General features: G+C 40.6%; 1 protein-coding gene across 24 annotated transcripts in view; it reads left to right on the plus strand.

Moving 5' to 3' along the window:
- The window catches only part of LOC126278103 (Down syndrome cell adhesion molecule-like protein Dscam2), an 810,453-nt gene that overhangs the window by 684,429 nt on the left and 108,097 nt on the right, over positions 1-17,927 (plus strand). For all 24 annotated transcript variants that reach the window (XM_049977979.1, XM_049977968.1, XM_049977977.1 and 21 more), the window contains exon 22: positions 14,132-14,287. In XM_049977979.1, coding sequence (XP_049833936.1) covers positions 14,132-14,287 — 156 coding nt within the window. The remainder of the gene's footprint in view (positions 1-14,131; positions 14,288-17,927) is intronic.

The following is a 17,927-nucleotide window of genomic DNA, read 5'->3' on the forward strand; positions in this document are numbered from 1 at the left end:
CTCCACGATGTTATTCAATCTGTATATTGAGCAAGCAGTAAAGGAAACAAAAGAAAAATTTGTAGTAGGTATTAAAATTCATGGAGAAGAAGTAAAAACTTTTAGGTTCGCTGATGACATTGTAATTCTGTCAGAGACGGCAAAGGACTTGGAAGAGCAGTTGAACGGAATGGACAGTGTCTTGAAAGGAGGATATAAGATGAACATCAACAAAAGCAAAACGATGATAATGGAATGTAGTCAAATTAAATCGGGTGATGCTGAGGGAATTAGATTAGGAAATGAGACACTTAAAGTAGTAAAGTAGTTTTGCTATTTAGGAAGTAAAATAACTGATGATGGTCGAAGTAGAGAGGATATAAAATGCAGACTGGCAATGGCAAGGAAAGCGTTTCTGAAGAAGAGAAATTTGTTAACATCGAATATAGATTTATGTATCAGGAAGTCGTTTCTGAAAGTATTTGTTTGGAGTGTAGCCATGTATGGAAGTGAAACATGGACGATAAGTAGTTTGGACAAGAAGAGAATAGAAGCTTTTGAAATGTGGTGCTACAGAAGAATGCTGAAGATAAGGTGGATAGATCATGTAACTAATGAGGAGGTATTGAATAGGATTGGGGAGAAGAGAAGTTTGTGGCACAACTTGACTAGCAGAAGGGATCGGTTGGTAGGACATGTTTTGAAGCATCAAGACCAAGAGATGAATACACTAAGCAGATTCAGAAGGATGTAGGTTGCAGTAGGTACTGGGAGATGAAGAAGCTTGCACAGGATAGAGTAGCATGGAGAGCTGCATCAAACCAGTCTCAGGACTGAAGACAACAACAACAACAACAACATGGGTAAGGGTAATGACTAATGAAGGTCGAGGCCAGGAGGGTTATGGGAACGCAAGATATATTGCAGGGAGAGCTGCCATCTACACAGAAAACCTGGTGTTGGTGGGAGGGATACATATGACACAGGCTGTCAAGCAGTCACTGAAATGAGGAATGTCATCAGAATGAGATTTTCACTCTGCAGTGGAGTGTGTGCTGATATGAAACTTTCTGGCAGATTAAAACTGTGTGCTGGACCGAGACTTGAACTCAGGACCCTTGCCTTTGGCAGGCAAGTGCTCTACCAACTGAGCTACCCAAGCACGACTCATGCTCCGTCCTCACAGCTTTACTTCTACCAGTACCTCGTCTCCTACCTTCCAAACTTAACAGAAGCTTTCCTGCGAACCTTGCAGAACTAGCACTTCTGAAAGAAAGGATACTGCGGAGACACGGCTTAGCCACAGCCCGCGAAAGGCAAAGCTTCTGAGTTCGAGTCTCGGTTCAGCCCAAAGTTTTAATCTGCCAGAAAGTTTCAAGAATGTCATGTTGGATGGCATAGTTAACAATGGGGCGGTCCAGGCGTTTCTTGGCCTCAGTTTGTCGATGGCCATTCATGTGGACAGAGTTTGTTGGCTGTCATGCCCACACAGAAAGCAGCATTGTGGCTGCAGCTTATCTTGTAGATCACATGACTGATTTCACAGTTAGCCCTTTTTAAAGAACTACTCTCATTGTCCCAGACCCTACTGTGAAAATAACTTTTCGCCACCAACCAAAGACCAATGCTGAACCCTGCATCACTCAGTTCACTCCTCTATCCAACTGTGATCAGCCCCCACTGCTGCAAATCAACCCATCTTAATGATCCATAATTTATTAACCTCAAACCTTGCCTCACCGTCATTCCCCAAATCACTCAACATGCAAACTAACCCTATATCCACAAAAGAAATTTGCAAACCACCAACTAAAAACTTATTTTGAATTTAAAATCCTAACTGCTGACAGAGGTTCCACCATTGTTGTTTTCAAATGCAAGCATTAGCTGGCAGAAGGACTCTGCCAGTTGTCAGATTCATCCATGTACAAACTCTGCCATATTGACTCCAGTCCAAAAATCCAGCAGGGTCTCCAAATCCTTAGGCCCATCCCAGAACCTCTCCCCAGAGTCCATCTCTCTTCTCACCGCTACTAGTTCATACACTCCTACCTTCTACATGCTTAGAAAAGTCTGTAAATCCAACCACCTAAGACACCCCATTGTGGCTGGTTACTATGACCACACTGAGAGAGTACCTGTTCTCATAGACCAACACCTTCAGCCTCTTACCCGGAACCTACCTTCCTTTACAAAAGCTACCAAGCATTTTCTCCACCAACTCTCCACAGCTTGTCACTGTTGATGCCATCTCCCTTTATGCTAACATCCCTTATGTCCATGGACTCTGTTGAGCACTATGTTTCCCAGTGCTCGATGGATTCCAAACCAACAACCTCCTTCATAGTCGGAATGACCGACTATACTGTCACCCACAATTACTTCCCCTTTGAAGGCATCACCTGCAACCAGATCAGAGGTATGGCTATGGATATCCACATGGCACTATCCTATGCCAACCTATTCATGGGCCACCTAGAGGAATCCTTCCTAAACACCCAGAATCCCAAACACATCACCTGGTTTAGATTCATGGATGACAACTTTGTGGACTAGTTCTTCCAGAACCTCAACATCTTTTCCTCCATTCGCTTCATACTGTCCTACTCAACCCTAGAAGCCCCTACTCAGTTCAGCAAGCCACCTTCCTCAATGTTGACCTCCATCCCAAAGGTGACTACATCAGTACCTCTGTCTATATCAAACCTACCAACCACCAGCAATACCTCCACTTCAAAAGCTGCCACCTATTTCATACCGAGAAGTCCCTTCCATAGAGTCTAGCCACCCTTGGCTGTCACATCTATAGTGTCAAGCAGTCATTCTCGAAATATACTGAGGGTCTAACTGAAACCTTCACAAGCTCAGAACCATGCAGAACTTCAGCAAATGAATTACATTCTCCACCAGAGTTTCGACTTCTTCTCATCATGCCATGAAATGAGAAATGTCATACCCACTATCATTCCTACCCCTCCCACAGTGGTATTCCGCTGCCCACTGAACCTACACAATATCCTCGTCCTTACTTACACAATCCCTGGTCCCAACCCCTTGCCTCACAGCTCATATCCCTGTAATAGACCTAAATGCTAGCAAGACCTGTCCCATACATCCTCCGACCACCACCTACTCCACACCAGTCACAAACATCACCTAACGCGCAAAGACAGGGCTACCTGTGAAACCAGTCATGATCTAAAAGCTGTGCTGCATTCTGCGTGGGCATGACAAAAGCTGTGTGTCCACACGATGCCCCCGGCAAACTAAGATGAAGAAACACTTAGACCACCCCGTCGCTGAGCATGCCACCCAACACAGTTTCCTTTATTTCAATGGCTGCTTCATTGCTTGTGCCATATGGATCCTTCCCACCAACACCAGTTTTTCTGAACTGTGCAGGGTGGAACTGTCCCTGCAGTATATCCTACCTTCCTGTAACCCTCCTGGTCACTATGTTCGTTCGCCTTTGTCCTTACCCATCTAATCCCTTCCCTGTTCCCATTCCAGCACTACAAAGCCCTCTATTTCACCAACACATCCTCTATGTTTTTACTTCTCTCTTTTTCCATTGCTCCCCCCTCGCCCTCCGTCTAACCTCTCGACTGCATCTAGCTGTCCTACCCTCTCTCCACCTCATCCCTGTACACTCCCACAAGCAGCACTTTACCATACCCCACCCCTACCCCACTGTACCTCCCTTTCTCCACCCAAGGCCCCTCCTTATTCTGACCACCCAGTAGTTTCCCCCATCATGTTGTACTGCTAACTGACTTCAGCTGCCAGAGACCGTGGTCATGTGTGTGTGTGTGTGTGTGTGTGTGTGTGTGTGTGCATGTTGTCTATTTTCAGTTATGGCCTTGCTGACTGAAAGCCACTTTCTGATCCAACAGTTGTTTTGTTATACCTATCTGCGACTTGGCATGTCCGCTATATGTTGAGTAGCAACTATCTTTTTCACAATATTGTTTCTTATACCAGGGTTATGGGTGGGTGGTGGTTTGTATTTGTACAAAGATTTTGTAATAGTCTCTGGAGGGCTTTGGTGAAATACAATAACTGATAAAATATTTCATTCTGATATTTTTTCTTGATCCATCTGATAATTCGGATGATACTTTTGGAGTTGATAGAATAAATGCTCTTCTCATATGTGGATTTGTAATTTTAAATATGTCTGATGCCTTTCTTCATGAATTATGTTACACTTTGAAGTTGACCAGCCATGCCTTTTACATAGGTTTAAGGATTCTAGGTTTTCACCTTGTTGGTCAATAATTGGTATTGGTTGTCTGAATTGTCTGTTAATTTTGTGGTTCATGTGGTTTCTTGATATTTGTAATTTCTGACTAATTGTCATGGTTTGTAAATCCTTTTTTCTTTTTCAGGTTTTGATTTCTTCAACTTCAAAAATGTGAATTAATTTAAATTTGATTTTGACATTATAGTTGCAATGCACTCAGTATGTAAACAATGTAGATGTCTCTGTAAAAGGAGTTGTCCAAAGTGGTCATGATCCAGTTGCCTTTCCCCTTTTGTCCAGTCAGGATATTTTCAAGTTTTATGTTTATTTAGCCCACTTTTGGAGTAGGTGGATTTGGAGATGAGGGTATACTGATTGCAGAGTTCAGCCGGTCTGTGACCTCTCATATTTGTATGTTTCTGTGGAGCCCGTTTACTGCTTACATCATCATTTATTTTTATCTTCCTAGTTAGGAATTTCCTATTTATTAAAAAGTGAATGTGCAACTTTTATGATCAGTTATTAAGCATGAATAAAAGTGATTTTACTCCTTTTAGGTTCAATAACTACACCACACTTAAACAAAAACGAAACCTGAAACTTTCTGGCAGATTAAAACCGTGTGCCTGACTGGAATTTGAGCCTGGAACAGTGTCGCTCATGGGTAATGCTTTTACTGCCGGAGCAGTCCTGGTGTGACTCATGATCCTCCCACACAACCTCACTTCTGTGAAGTTTGGCATGTAGGAGAGAGGTGTTGACAAGAGTTGACACACTTCTAAAACAAAAGCAGGTGGATAAACAAAAAAGTCACGTAAAATGAAATGAGGGGAGAGAACCTGTGACGCTATGTTAGCAATATGATATGTTAGCAATATGATAAACCTGGCAGCATGGTTTTGTGCTCATGGTGACCAATGCGATGGCAGTTTTAGCATCTGCAACGCATAATTTTTTAATGGAAAGAAAGTTGTGTGAGATAGAAGATAGAAGATCACCTAAGAATAACAATAGTGTCTTTAATTTTAGCATAGGTTTATTCAATTTTTGTCCATCTCCATAGCTGATTGATCAGTATAGACAGCTGCCTCGCAGAGGTCCCAAGTTCGATCTCTGGTACTGATGAGGACATTTCCCAATGGGAGTACTGATATGGGACGTATTCAGTTCGTGATGCCAATCAAGGAGCTATTTGACTGAGTAGTAGTGGCTCCACAGTCTGTAAAGTCTGCAAAATAGCTGGGAGAGCAGTGGCTGAGCACGCACATCTCCAGCCAATAGACATCCTCAGGTCTGTGCAGCCTGGACAATGAGTGTCACATTTTGTTCAGAATGAGGCAAGTGCTGGTGACTAAGTGTAAACGCTATGAGATGTGCTCAACATGTTTCTCCTGCACTTCATAAGGTGATGATTACCTGCTTCACGTGTTCCTCACCAACACTATCAGCAAATGGCTGAGAAATCCTTTTACTCTTTCCTTAATAACTTTCTTTCTGTGTTCTTTTAGGAAAGATAAAATTGTTAACTAGATTGTTAATTAATTTAGTCAATGCCAAAGTATTTTGAAACTTATATTTATTTAAGCAAAGCTATTAAAAATCATGAGCACACCTTCCTTTGCATCTGCTCAGTTCAGTATCCACCAGAAGAAGAGAAATTTTTATTACATTTCTTGGTCTGAAGAAAATTTATTATATTTGAACTGAGAATATGCTCGAGGATTCTGCAGCAACCTAATGTTAGGGATATTGGTCTGTAATTTTGTGGGGACATTGTTTTGCCCTTCTTCTGCACAAGACTCACTTGCACTTTTTGCCAATCACTTCGGACTTCGTACTGGGCTAGAGATTGACAATAAATATGAGCTAAGCTAAGTAAGGGGCCAATGTCTTTAAGGGATGTCATTTCACTGTCTGAGTGAGATGCTAACAACTGCTTAACTACGCTTTCTAGCAAAAACACTCTCTTAGCATACTTAACTGATATGTCATCATGATCGCTAATCCCTGTTCTATGCTGGTGCTGTCGATAAGGTACAGCCTATTTGTAGCTGCAAATTCTAAGATATTTCCATTGCATGTGGGCTGTTGATTTATCTGCTCAAAACAGTATTTAGAAAACATGTTCAGAAGTACTTTGCAGGACTGCCTGTCTGCATCCCCTGCAATGAATTCGTAGACATCCCTATCTATACTTGGTAGATTAAAGTTGCCTCCAACTAGTAAAATGCATGATCTGGGTATTTCTTATTCACTACTGACTATAGACAATCTTTGAACGAGTTTAGAACTGTCACAGCCAGTAAAAACATAAAAAACTAGCTTGGTTTCACCTAGATTTGTTAACATACAACCAGATAATTTCACTGTCAGTCTCAACTTCGACCTGAATAGAGAGAATATTTTTGTCAGCGGCAATGGACACTCCCTCTCCTATGGCCTCTAATCTGTATTTCCAATATATATTCCTCTGTGACTCGCTAAATATCTCTAGAGCTTTTTGGTGAATTTCTTGGTTTGGATCTTATACATTCTGTTTGGGAAGGTACTTTCAAATATCAGTGCCACTTCATTATGGAAAAGTTTGTGCTTGGAATTGGCTCAATCTAAATTAATTTTATGTCTTAGAGATGTGATTTAAGAGTCTGGATCATTTCATCATTAATTATCCTAGCAGCTTTCCAGTGGGGCCACTTTCACTCTGATAGATACTTGCACTGTGGATAGCAAATCTTTGCCCATTATGGTCAGAGAGACCACTCAGGACTTTTCTTCCCCTATTTTAGTGTTGTTGCTTAATATATTATCAATTAGTGTGCTTGTGTGGAAGTTATGCAAGTAGGGAAATTAATCACAGAAGCAAGATTATATGTGGAAATCAAATTTTCTAGGTCTGGAATTGAGAAAATTTATATTGATGTTCCCAAGCACTGCCACATCTTTTCTGTGTTTCAATACTATAGGGTGCACATAAAGTCCGAGAACACTTTCAATTATTTATTGCACAAGAAGTAAAGATTGACAGATGCCATACATATTGCATTTTAAATAGAAACTCTGAAAGCTGTTGTTTTTGCTGTTGCCGTTTTTTTTTTTTTTTTCCCCCCCTCAAGCAGTTGATGTGCGGGAAACATGAGTGACCCAGGAGATGTCAAGCAAATTCACGCCATACCAGTCCCAGAACAGCATCGTTTAGTGTGGCAGTCACTTCCTGTATTCTCTCCTGGAGCTGTGCTACATCACATGGTAGAAGTGGTACATACACCAGATCTTTAATGTGTCTCCACAAAAAAAAGTCACACAGAGTGAGATCTGGTGATTGGGCAGGCCATTTCATGAAACAGCTGTCCTCTTCTGTAGCACAGCCGATCCATCATTGCGGCAGCTCCGTGTGCAGGTACCCACAAACTTCATGATGAAAATTGGATGGAACCCCATCCTGCTGAAAGGTGAACGGACAGTTTATTGCATTTGAGGCATCAGCCATTGTTGCAATATGTCCAAGTAGGAATATCCATTGACAGCACTCTTGGCGAAGAAGATAGTCCCGTACAGTTTTCGACGTGACGAGGCACAAAAAACATTCACCCTTGGCGAAGTATGCTCAGATTCAATGCATTCGTGTGGATACTTTGTACCCCAGATTTGACAATTATGCCTGTTCTCTCTCCCATTAGTGTGAAAAGTTACTTCGTCACAAAAAATTAACCTATCAACAATGCCATACCCATCCACATTCAGTTGTTGCAACTGCGAACAAAACTCAAAACGCTTGTCTTTGTAGTCATCATTGAGCTTCTGCACTATCTTCCATTTGAATGGTTTCATAGGCAGCTTCTGTCATAGGGCTTTCCACACTGTCATTGGACACATTTTGAGTTCATGGGATGCGTGATGCACTGATTTCTTTGGATTCCTTATGAATGTCTCTCATATGCACTTCATGTTCACTTCACTCACACTGGGATGTCCACTTCTCTTTGCTGGGCACAAGCAACCTGTCGTAACACATTTGTTGTGTCAGTAGTAAATGGCCTTCCTTGTCGGTGGCTTCTTACTGTACTTGGTTCTAAAATTCCGTTGAAAGAGCCATAGCACACTTGTTATTGTCAACCTCCAACACACATAAAGCGTGCTCCACACCTGAACTCACCATGTTTGCAACTAGCCCTGACTATCGACAAATTACCATACTACAATTTGGCAGTATATATGAAAAAAAACTTTCAGGTTTCTCTTCAAAATGACATATGTATGATATCTGTACAATGTTTGGTTCTTGCAATAAATAATTGAAAGTGTTCCTGGACTTCATGTACACCCTGTATTTTAGGAGTGCATCTGCCTCAAAAAGCGGTTACAATTCCCTGAAGGAACTCGATATAGTGTTACTTCTGGGGTATGAGAATTATTTTTTTTCCAAATGTTGTCCTAAACAATTATTTTTTTTCCAAATGTTGTCCTAAGCAATAACTTTCCCCATCAGTTGTTCTGCAAGTAACAGTATATTTAATGTATGTGGCAACACCACCCTTATCTTTGTATTTGCTGCATAATTATGTTGCTAAGTAATAATTACACTCAAGTGTCAAACATCCTTGGTTAGCGATATACAAATATACAGAGGGTGGTTGTATTGTGTACACAAGGTATAAAAGGGATTGGCAGAGCTGTCATTTGTACTCAGGTGATTCATGTGGAAAGGTTCTCGATGTAAATTGGCTGCACTATGGGAATTAACAGACTTTGCATGCAAAATAGTAGTTGGAGCTCAACACATGGGGTGTTCCATTTCAGAAATTATCACGGAAATCAATATTCTGTGCTCCACAGCGTCAAGAGTGTGCCGAGAATACCAAATTTCAGGCATTACCTCACACCACAGCCCTCACTTAACAACCAAGAGCAGCAGCACGTGTGTAGAGATGTCAGCGCTAACAGACAAGCATCGCTGCATGAAATAACCACAAGAATCAGTGTGGGACATATGACAAATAGATCCATTGGGACAATGTAGTGAAATTTGGTGTTAATGGGCTATGGCAGCAGACAGCCGATGCGAGTGCCTGTGGCAACATCACAACAACATTGTCTGCAGTACCTGTCCTGGGCTTGTGAGCATATCAGTTGGACCCTAGATGACTGGAAAGCTGTTGCCTGGTCCGATGAATTCCAATGATGGCAAGGTTTGAGTGTATCACAGTTTTCATGAAGCCATAGACCAAAGTTGTCAACAAGGTACTGTGTAAGCTGCTGGTGGCTCTGTAATGGTGTGGGCTGTGTTTGTATGGATGGACTGGGCACTCTGTATGTTCAGTTTCTTGGAGACCATTTGAAGCCATTCATGGACTTCATGTCACTAACAACGATGGAATTTTTATGGATGACAATGTGCCATGTTATTGGGGCACAATTGTTCATGATGGGTTTGAAGAACATTCTGGACAATTCGAGCAAATGGATTGCCGCCCAGACCGCCCGACATGAATCCCATTTATGATACGTAATTGAGGGGTCAGTCCGTGCACAAAAGCCTCCACCAGCAACACTTTTACAGTTACTGATGGCTATAAAGGGAGCTTTCCTCAATAAATGTACGGGGGGCTTCCTGTGGCTTGTTGAGTCCGTGCCACATTGAGTTGCTGCACTGCACCAGGCAAATGGAGGTCCGTCACATGGAGGTATCCCGTTACTTTTGTTGCCTCAGTGTATTTATCACAATTTTTCTCTACCAAAATTAATATGATGCTCACTAAATCACAGATCATGACCATAGTTTATACCTTCAAAGAGATAGAGGGGCTGGCCAGTACTTACCTCAGCTCAGTACAGCCGATAGATACACAAAAAACAATCGAAAATTTATGTTCCTAGCTTTCGGAATAAATGTTCCTTCATCAGGGAGGAGAGAGGGGAAAGAAAGGGAAGAAGGGAAAGTGGATTTAGTTACTCACAATCCAGGTTATGAAGCAACAGTGAAAGGAAAACAGGGAGGGTAGCAAGGATGGAGGCATGGTTGTCACGAGGGAAGCCAAAGATATTCTATTGTAAGTACTGCGCCAGCTTCAAACCAAAGAGGATGCATACAGAAGTAAAGAGGTATATAGTATAAAGATGTAGGTTGAAAAAAAGCGTGAATGGCTAAAGAGGAAAGGTAAAGAGAAGAAGACTGAAGAGTAAATGGGGGTGAGGTTGTTTAACGTAGGTTCAGTCCAGGGGGATGCCGGGATGAAAGGATGTGTTGGAGTGCAAGTTCCCATCTCCGCAGTTCAGAGGGACTGGTGTTGGGTGGGAGAAGCCAAATGGCACATACGGTTTAGCAGGTTCCTGGGTCCCTAGAATTATGCTGGAGGGCATGCTCCGCTACTGGGTATTGGATGTCTCCTAGGCGGACAGTTCGTCTGTGTCCGTTCATGCACTCAGCCACTTTAGTTGTTGTCATACCAATGTAAAAGGCTGTGCAGTGCAGGCATGTCAGCTGATAAATGACGTGTAGTTTCACATGTGGCACTGCCTTGAATTGTGTATGTTTTACCAGTAGCAGGGCTGGTGTAGGTGGTTGTGGGGGGATGCATGGGGCAGGTTTTGCAGTGGGGTCGGTTACAGGGGTAGGAACCGCAGGGTAAAGAAGGTAGTCTGGGAATATTGTAGGGTTTAACAAGGATGTTACGGAGGTTAGGGGGACGACGAAAGGCAACTCTGGGTGGTGTGGGGAGAATTTTGTCAAGGGATGATCTCATTTCAGGGGTTGACTTGAGAAAGTCATATCCCTGGCGGAGTAATTTATTGATGTATTCGAGGCCAGGATAATATTGGGTGTGACAAGGGGGATGCTTCTGTGTGGTCTGAGGGTAGGAATATTGTTGTTGGACAGGGAGGAATGTATTGCTCGGGAGATCTGTTTGTGGACAAGGTCTGCAGGACATTTGCGGGAGAGGAAAGCGCTGGTCAGGTTATTGGTGTAATTGTTGAGGGATTCGTCACTGGAGCAGATATGTTTGCCACGGAAACCTAGGCTGTAGGGAAGGGAGTGTTTGATGTGGAATGGATGGCAGCTATCAAAGTGAAGGTACTGTTGTTTGTTTGTGGGTTTGATATGGACAGAGGTGTGGATGTGAGCTTCAACAGGATGAAGGTCAACATCCAGGAAGGTGGCTTGGGTTTTGGAGAAGGACCAGGTGAAATTCAGATTCGAAAAGGAGTTGAGGTTATGGAGAAAATTAATGAGTGTTTCTTCACCATGAGTCCAGACCACAAAGATGTCATCTATAAACCTATACCAGGCCAGGGGAATCAGCTGTTGGGTCTTCAGGATGCCTCCTACATGCAGCCCATGAAGAGGTTGGCATAGGACGGAGCCATCCTGGTTCCCATGGCCGTTCCCCTGATTTGTTTGTAGGTCTGGCCTTCAAAAGTGAAGTAATTATGGGTGAGGATGAAGTTGGTAAGTGTGATAAGGAATGAGGTTTTTGGAAGATCTTCAGGTGGGCGTTGGGAGAGGTAGTGCTCAAGGGCAGAGAGACCATGGGCGTGTGGGATGTTTGTGTAAAGGGATGTAGCATCTATGGTGACAAGAAAGGTCTCAGGTGGGGGAGGAGTGGGAATGGATTTGAGGCGTTCTAGGAAGTGGTTTGTGTCCTTGATGTAGGATGGGAGTCTACGGGTGATAGGTTGGAGGTGTTGGTCTACCAGAGCTGAGATACGTTTATACCTTGTTTACACCTTGTAGTTCATGAATATTGATTACAAGTTCATTGGTCTTACTGCAGAGGCCTCTAATGTTTTGGTTATAAATTGTCAGTTTTTGTTTTGTAAAAGAAGTTACACAGTGCACTCTAAAAAAGAAGTTTCAGTTGAAGGTCTGTTCAAGGTATTTTCTCCAAGTTCGCCTGTTTCCACACACTGAAATATTGGGAAGAAGCCGTTTTATCTTGTTTTTCTCCAGCCAGTTGTCCATTGTAGTCTGTGTATCGCCATTACTGCAATTTTGTTGTGTTGTGGTGCACTCTTTGTTTAAATCTGACTGTCCTGAGTTCACATTGTTCCTTGCATTTGTAGTGATGTCACAAATTGTAGTTGCTAGATGATTTTTCCCACACCATTTGAGGTGAAGGCCATGAGTGGTGTAAAGTTCTCTATCAAATTTGTTTACTTTTATCCTATGAACATGTGCAGGACTGTTGCAGATTTCTGCATAATGTCCATTTGTAGCTGTTACTGCCTTGTTTACCCATGAAGATCATACCAAGTCATGCCTTTGTAGAATATCAAGTACAGTTCCATTACAATGAATCAGGTAGTTTAAAGCTGTTCGCAAGACATCAGCAGCATGCAAACCTTTGTTGTGTGGAATGTCATATGAACCACCATAGATCATAATGGAGTCTTCCTTTATCTTTCAAGAAAAATTGTTTACTGTTGATAGTACTTTGTCTGTGTGAGCACCTGGTTTGATATAACCTATTGTTTTTATTTTCGAGTGACAATTTGAACTGGAGTGGACACACAGTTTACATAATTTTTGTGTTCTTTTCCTCCTGGCATTTAATTTGTCATTCTTTGATAAAATTCTTTGATGCAACATACAAAAATCTTTTACTGGAGACAATATAGTACAGATGCTGTGATTTGTGTAGCAAGCAGCATGCATTGGACTACCAAAAGTAGTGACATTATCTTCAGCCAGTATATATGCTTCTCATTTGTTACATCTGCTTTTGGCCTGCTTGCTGGTCTATAGTTTATTACATTCGCTTTCAATGTTTCTCAGCCTTTGAGATAGCACTTTGTTTTCCTCCATTGATTTGCACACAATTTCTAGCAATGAGTTAATAGTTTCAATGAGTTTAGATTTGTCAGGGTGCAAGTCATACGTAACACACTTACATTTGGAATTGGATGCTTTTTCACTGTAGTTTTTTTGCGTAGCACAAGACTTGGAACTTTGTGGAGCATTGCTGTTATGTTTCTTTTTTTCCTTTAATGCCTGATAACTTACAAGAATTCATAAAAACTGGAGGTACAACTTCACCTAACTCTTTACTTCTGTCATCTTGAAATATATGTATCTTCAGGAGGAAAAATATTTAATAGTAGATGACACTATCCTGGTTTTCAGAACTAATAGTTCTTTTGTTGAGGAGGAGAGGTAAATAGGTTGGAAAACATTAAAAAGGAAGGGTGGACCACTCAAGACACCGCCTGTAGTGGTGACAGGGCCACACTACCTTAATCCTACCTGCCTCAACTTACACATCTCTCCATCCAGAGGAAGGATCTATTAGTTCCCAATGCTCCAATGGTGTCATGTACTTTTACTGTTAAATGTGTCATTGGCAGTGCTAAATATTTTGCCTCCTGAATTTTTGGCCACGACTTCTGTTTCGTAATTTAGTAACCTTGAGTGTTAAACCACTTTAATATTCAACTCCTTTACTGCACATTCTTTCTCTCACATACCAGGATATAAGCTCACCTTCTCCTTGTGAATCATAACTTCACTCATTGTCCTTCCCATTCCTTTTTTCTCTACCATTGGTTTCTCCTCAAGATCAATTTCTCTGAGTGTTACAAATGCTACAGTTGCAGCAGATCTTTCTTCACTTATGAATGTGTCAGTCCAGCAACACTATTATTTGTTTCAGCAAGTTGTGTATTGATATATTTCTTCACTTCAAATAATCATAGCTAGTGTTAATATTGCCTTTTATTTCAAGAGTTAACTGTGTTTGTTTATTTATTGCAGACTGTGTATGTTTGTGATAGATCTCAAATGGATGTATACACAATAAATGTTATTGAGTGTCTGACTGTTGCCATCATTTGAAAATTCCTGCATTTGCATTGATTAACACAGGGAACTTAAAGATAACTACTGAATTTCGTTTCTGCCCCTTCTTTTCCTCTCAGATGATAACTCCAAAGACACAAAAATAACATCTGCAAGTGAGACTATACTACATGGGCTGAAAAAATACACAAATTATAGCATGCAAGTTCTAGCCTATACTTCTGGAGGAGACGGTGTCCGCAGCCCCCCAATTCATTGTCAAACTGAGCAGGATGGTAAGTATCAAAGTTTTTTGTGTCAATACTTTTAGTAAAAACAACATTACCTGGGAATTGGTGCTTGTCTTAGTAGCAAATTATCATTATTTAGTTATGTGGATGCCATTATTCCAAGGAGCAACCAAATCAATACCCACCGAGCAAGGTGACACAGTGGTTAGTACATTGTACTCGCATTCGAGAGGACGACAATTCAATCCCGCGTCCGGCCATCCTGATTTAGGTTTTCCGCAATTTACCTAAATCGCTCCAGGCAATTACCGGGATGCTTCCTTTGAAAGGGCACAGCTGACTTGCTTCCCCATCCTTCCCTAATCCAATGAAACCAATGACCTCACTATTTGGTCACCTCCCCCAAATCAGCCCAACACAATCCCTCCTGCCACCGAACAACAAATCAATACTCCATGATATCAGGTCAAGGCAGTATGTAGCAGTGTAGTTATAGACTCAGAGTACATATTATACCACTTACATAGTACTATTGAATAACATGTAGTTAAAATCCTGTCTTTGTGTTGCTACTTCTCTATATTGGTAAGATAAACTAGATCTGATGTCATGTAGATTTAGTAATCTTATAGTTTGTACATATGTGTAAAAGTGGTGTTACTGAAGACTACAATTTTTTGAAAAATATCTCAGCAAAATGGAAGTGGAGAACAATCAAGTGTTTTTAATTTTGGATCTGTGTTGTGTCGTTGACAACTTACACTTTTCATTTTGGTTTCATCACATTTTTTAAAATGTATTCCACTGACTGACCTTTACTCTCTCTTCAAATCACTTTGTTTTATTAGCTAAATGTCGTTGTTGTAAGTGACTGAATGGTACAGATCCTTATGGAAGGTACACCTAAATGTTAATGTCAGATGTAAAAGATATCTGAATAAGTCTTACATTATGTAATACCACATCACCTTGATGATTCATTATTGGATTGAGACTATCCAAATTTGGCTACCGTATTTACTCGAATCTAAGCTGCACCTGCAAAATGAGACTTGAAATCAAGGAAAAAAAAAATTCCCAAATCTAAGCCACACCTGAAATTTGAGACTCGAAATTTTTCTTTGATCTGATCTCTTTGTTATACTACGTGTTTACGTCACTCTAAGCTGAAAATGCATTACTGTACACTGTGTCATGCATTGTTTGTCACATTCTGATAATGAGTGTTTATGGCCTGTCACCACTCGCGGCATGGCTTGCTTTTGTGCATGCTACCGCAGATTTTTTTTTTTTTAAAAAAAAAAAAAAAAAAGAACGGAGAAGAAGAAGAGGAGAGAGAGAGAGAGGAATCGTTTCATTAGCGAAACAGTGGCAAGAGACTGCTAACTGTTATTACTTACACTGCTGCTTTCTTTGATAATGATCAACAAGAACCACATTACAGGCTGCATATGATAGAAGATGTTCTGAATGAGAGTTTAGTGAAAATTTTTCTCCGTTTGAAAATCTTTGCAGATGCCTTTTTAGTACATTACATTCTGCACAGAAATTAGAGTCATCTTAGATTTAAAAATCTAGTCAATTCCCATGCTTCATTTCTGACTGTATTACTACTAGGCATAAGAATAATATGAATATAAACATGACATGATATGTATATTCTTCCGCGTTTGCTGTTGTGTCATTCTAGTTTCGTAGTTTATTAGGCAGACAGGATTTAAATGAGATAGCAGCAGACACAAAAGAATACGTGGCAAAATGTTTATATTTGTATTATTCTTATGGTGAAGAGAATAATGCATGTGATTCACAATTCATAAAAGTTCCTATTAGCAACCATCTCTTCTCACAGGTAGGAAAAAATTCAGAATGTAGAGTTGGCCATATTGACAAACATCCCAAACAGTCTCGCCAGTCAGATTTTCGTAGTACATTGCTACATTCGAAGCTGAACAATACGGAATTTGTATTTACTTCGTTGGATAAAGTATGAAAATGCAGTGGTCGAAACTTGGGGCGGAGGAAAAAGCTCGTCTTCCACCTTTCTTTTTTTTCTTTCTTTTTTCTTTTTTTTTAATTTATTTACTGACGCAGAGGTTTTGGTGCCAGTGTTTATCTTTGTGCCTGCAAAGCATGCCTGTGTAGCGCTACATATATTCGACAGCAGAAGTTAGTTGTGGCGCCACCTACCAATATTTTTCAGAACTTCTGCTTACTTTGCACTCAATTCTAAGCCTCAGGCGGCTTTTTGGATTACAAAATCAGAAAAAAAGTGCGGCTTAGATTCAAGTAAGTACAGTAAAGTTACCCTAGAATTTGATATTATATCTTATCACTTACAGAAGAAACAGTTCCAGTGATAAAGACAGTAAGGCAGCAGTTATTTTTACACATGGAATAGGGACTGACGATAGTTAGTGAAAGATGAAACAGCAGGAGACGGAGTCCTGGCAACACATTTCTGGCTTTTGACTGCAAAGCAGAAATGGCTGCTTGAGAAAACAATAGTTGTCTCTAGAGCTGTGAAGACACTGCTGGGCTGCCACAGAGATGTGTATGAAACTGTGTTATATGACTGGTCGAGGTAGATACACAACATGGCCATGCTGAGCCCACTGTGACTGTCAGGGGTCTTTTGTCATCTACCATACTGTGGTATGTGACTGAGAAAGTCTTCTCTGTTTCTTGGAAATCCCTTAAATATGATTTCCCCATTTCTGAGTGTTCCTGTTTGTGCTTGTCATCAGTTGACATTGTATGTGACAAACACTCGGTTTGTGATAGTTTATAGATTTGTTTAGTATTCTGTGTGCTTAATTTTGGCTAATGTTCAACACATGCATGATGTCATTAATTCTGGCAGGACAACCATCATGAATCATTTGCTCAGCTCTCTCTATGTTCCTGTCAATTTTTGAAGAGTATACCCTATCTGAATGCTCTTTAAATGGCCACTTTTAAAGTGATTTATCAGCTAGGATTTTTTTTTGTTCACAAAGACAACTACCACCATACTACAGTTATATTCAATGAATAATCTCTGCAGCTCTACTCCCTTGATAGTGAAGAAAACAAATCACTCCAGTTGTTTCTCCATTGGTCGTACCTCATCGGGACATTGCTCAGAAATCAAAACGAATATTATTATTTGCTGAACCGGAACAATTTATGCTCATGAAATATGGTGAGGTTTAAAGCAAACAATTATTGAGTGAGTTCTTCCAACATACGGAAGAGAAAAGAAATTATCTTTTTTAACTGACTTGTCTCTGCACATGATGAGTGACTACTTTTATATCTTCCATTGTTTGTATTCCTCCCAGAACTTTATGATATTATCTCAATAGTTTTTGTTCTTTTTATTCGACAGAACTTATTTAATGCCCCTTGAATCTTATGTGATTTTTGTAGACATTAACTTTCTTCGTATGTAGCCACATTTACAAACAAGGAACTATGATATCAACATTTTCATAACAAAAGCTCTTTTCTTAGAAAATATTCTGTATCTTCAGGATTGACAACCTCTCTTTCATAAACTATTGCCATATTTTGTTCACTTGAGCTTCACAAACTCAAACATAAACGTCAGTACTTTTACAAACAATGAGAACTGCAGGAAGCATTATCAGCAATGTAGAAAAAGATAAGACTGCTATTTACTGTAAAGAAAACACGTTAAGTA

The sequence above is a fragment of the Schistocerca gregaria genome, chromosome 6, assembly GCF_023897955.1.
Source record: "Schistocerca gregaria isolate iqSchGreg1 chromosome 6, iqSchGreg1.2, whole genome shotgun sequence".
In the NCBI taxonomy this organism is placed as follows: Eukaryota; Metazoa; Arthropoda; class Insecta; order Orthoptera; family Acrididae; genus Schistocerca; species Schistocerca gregaria.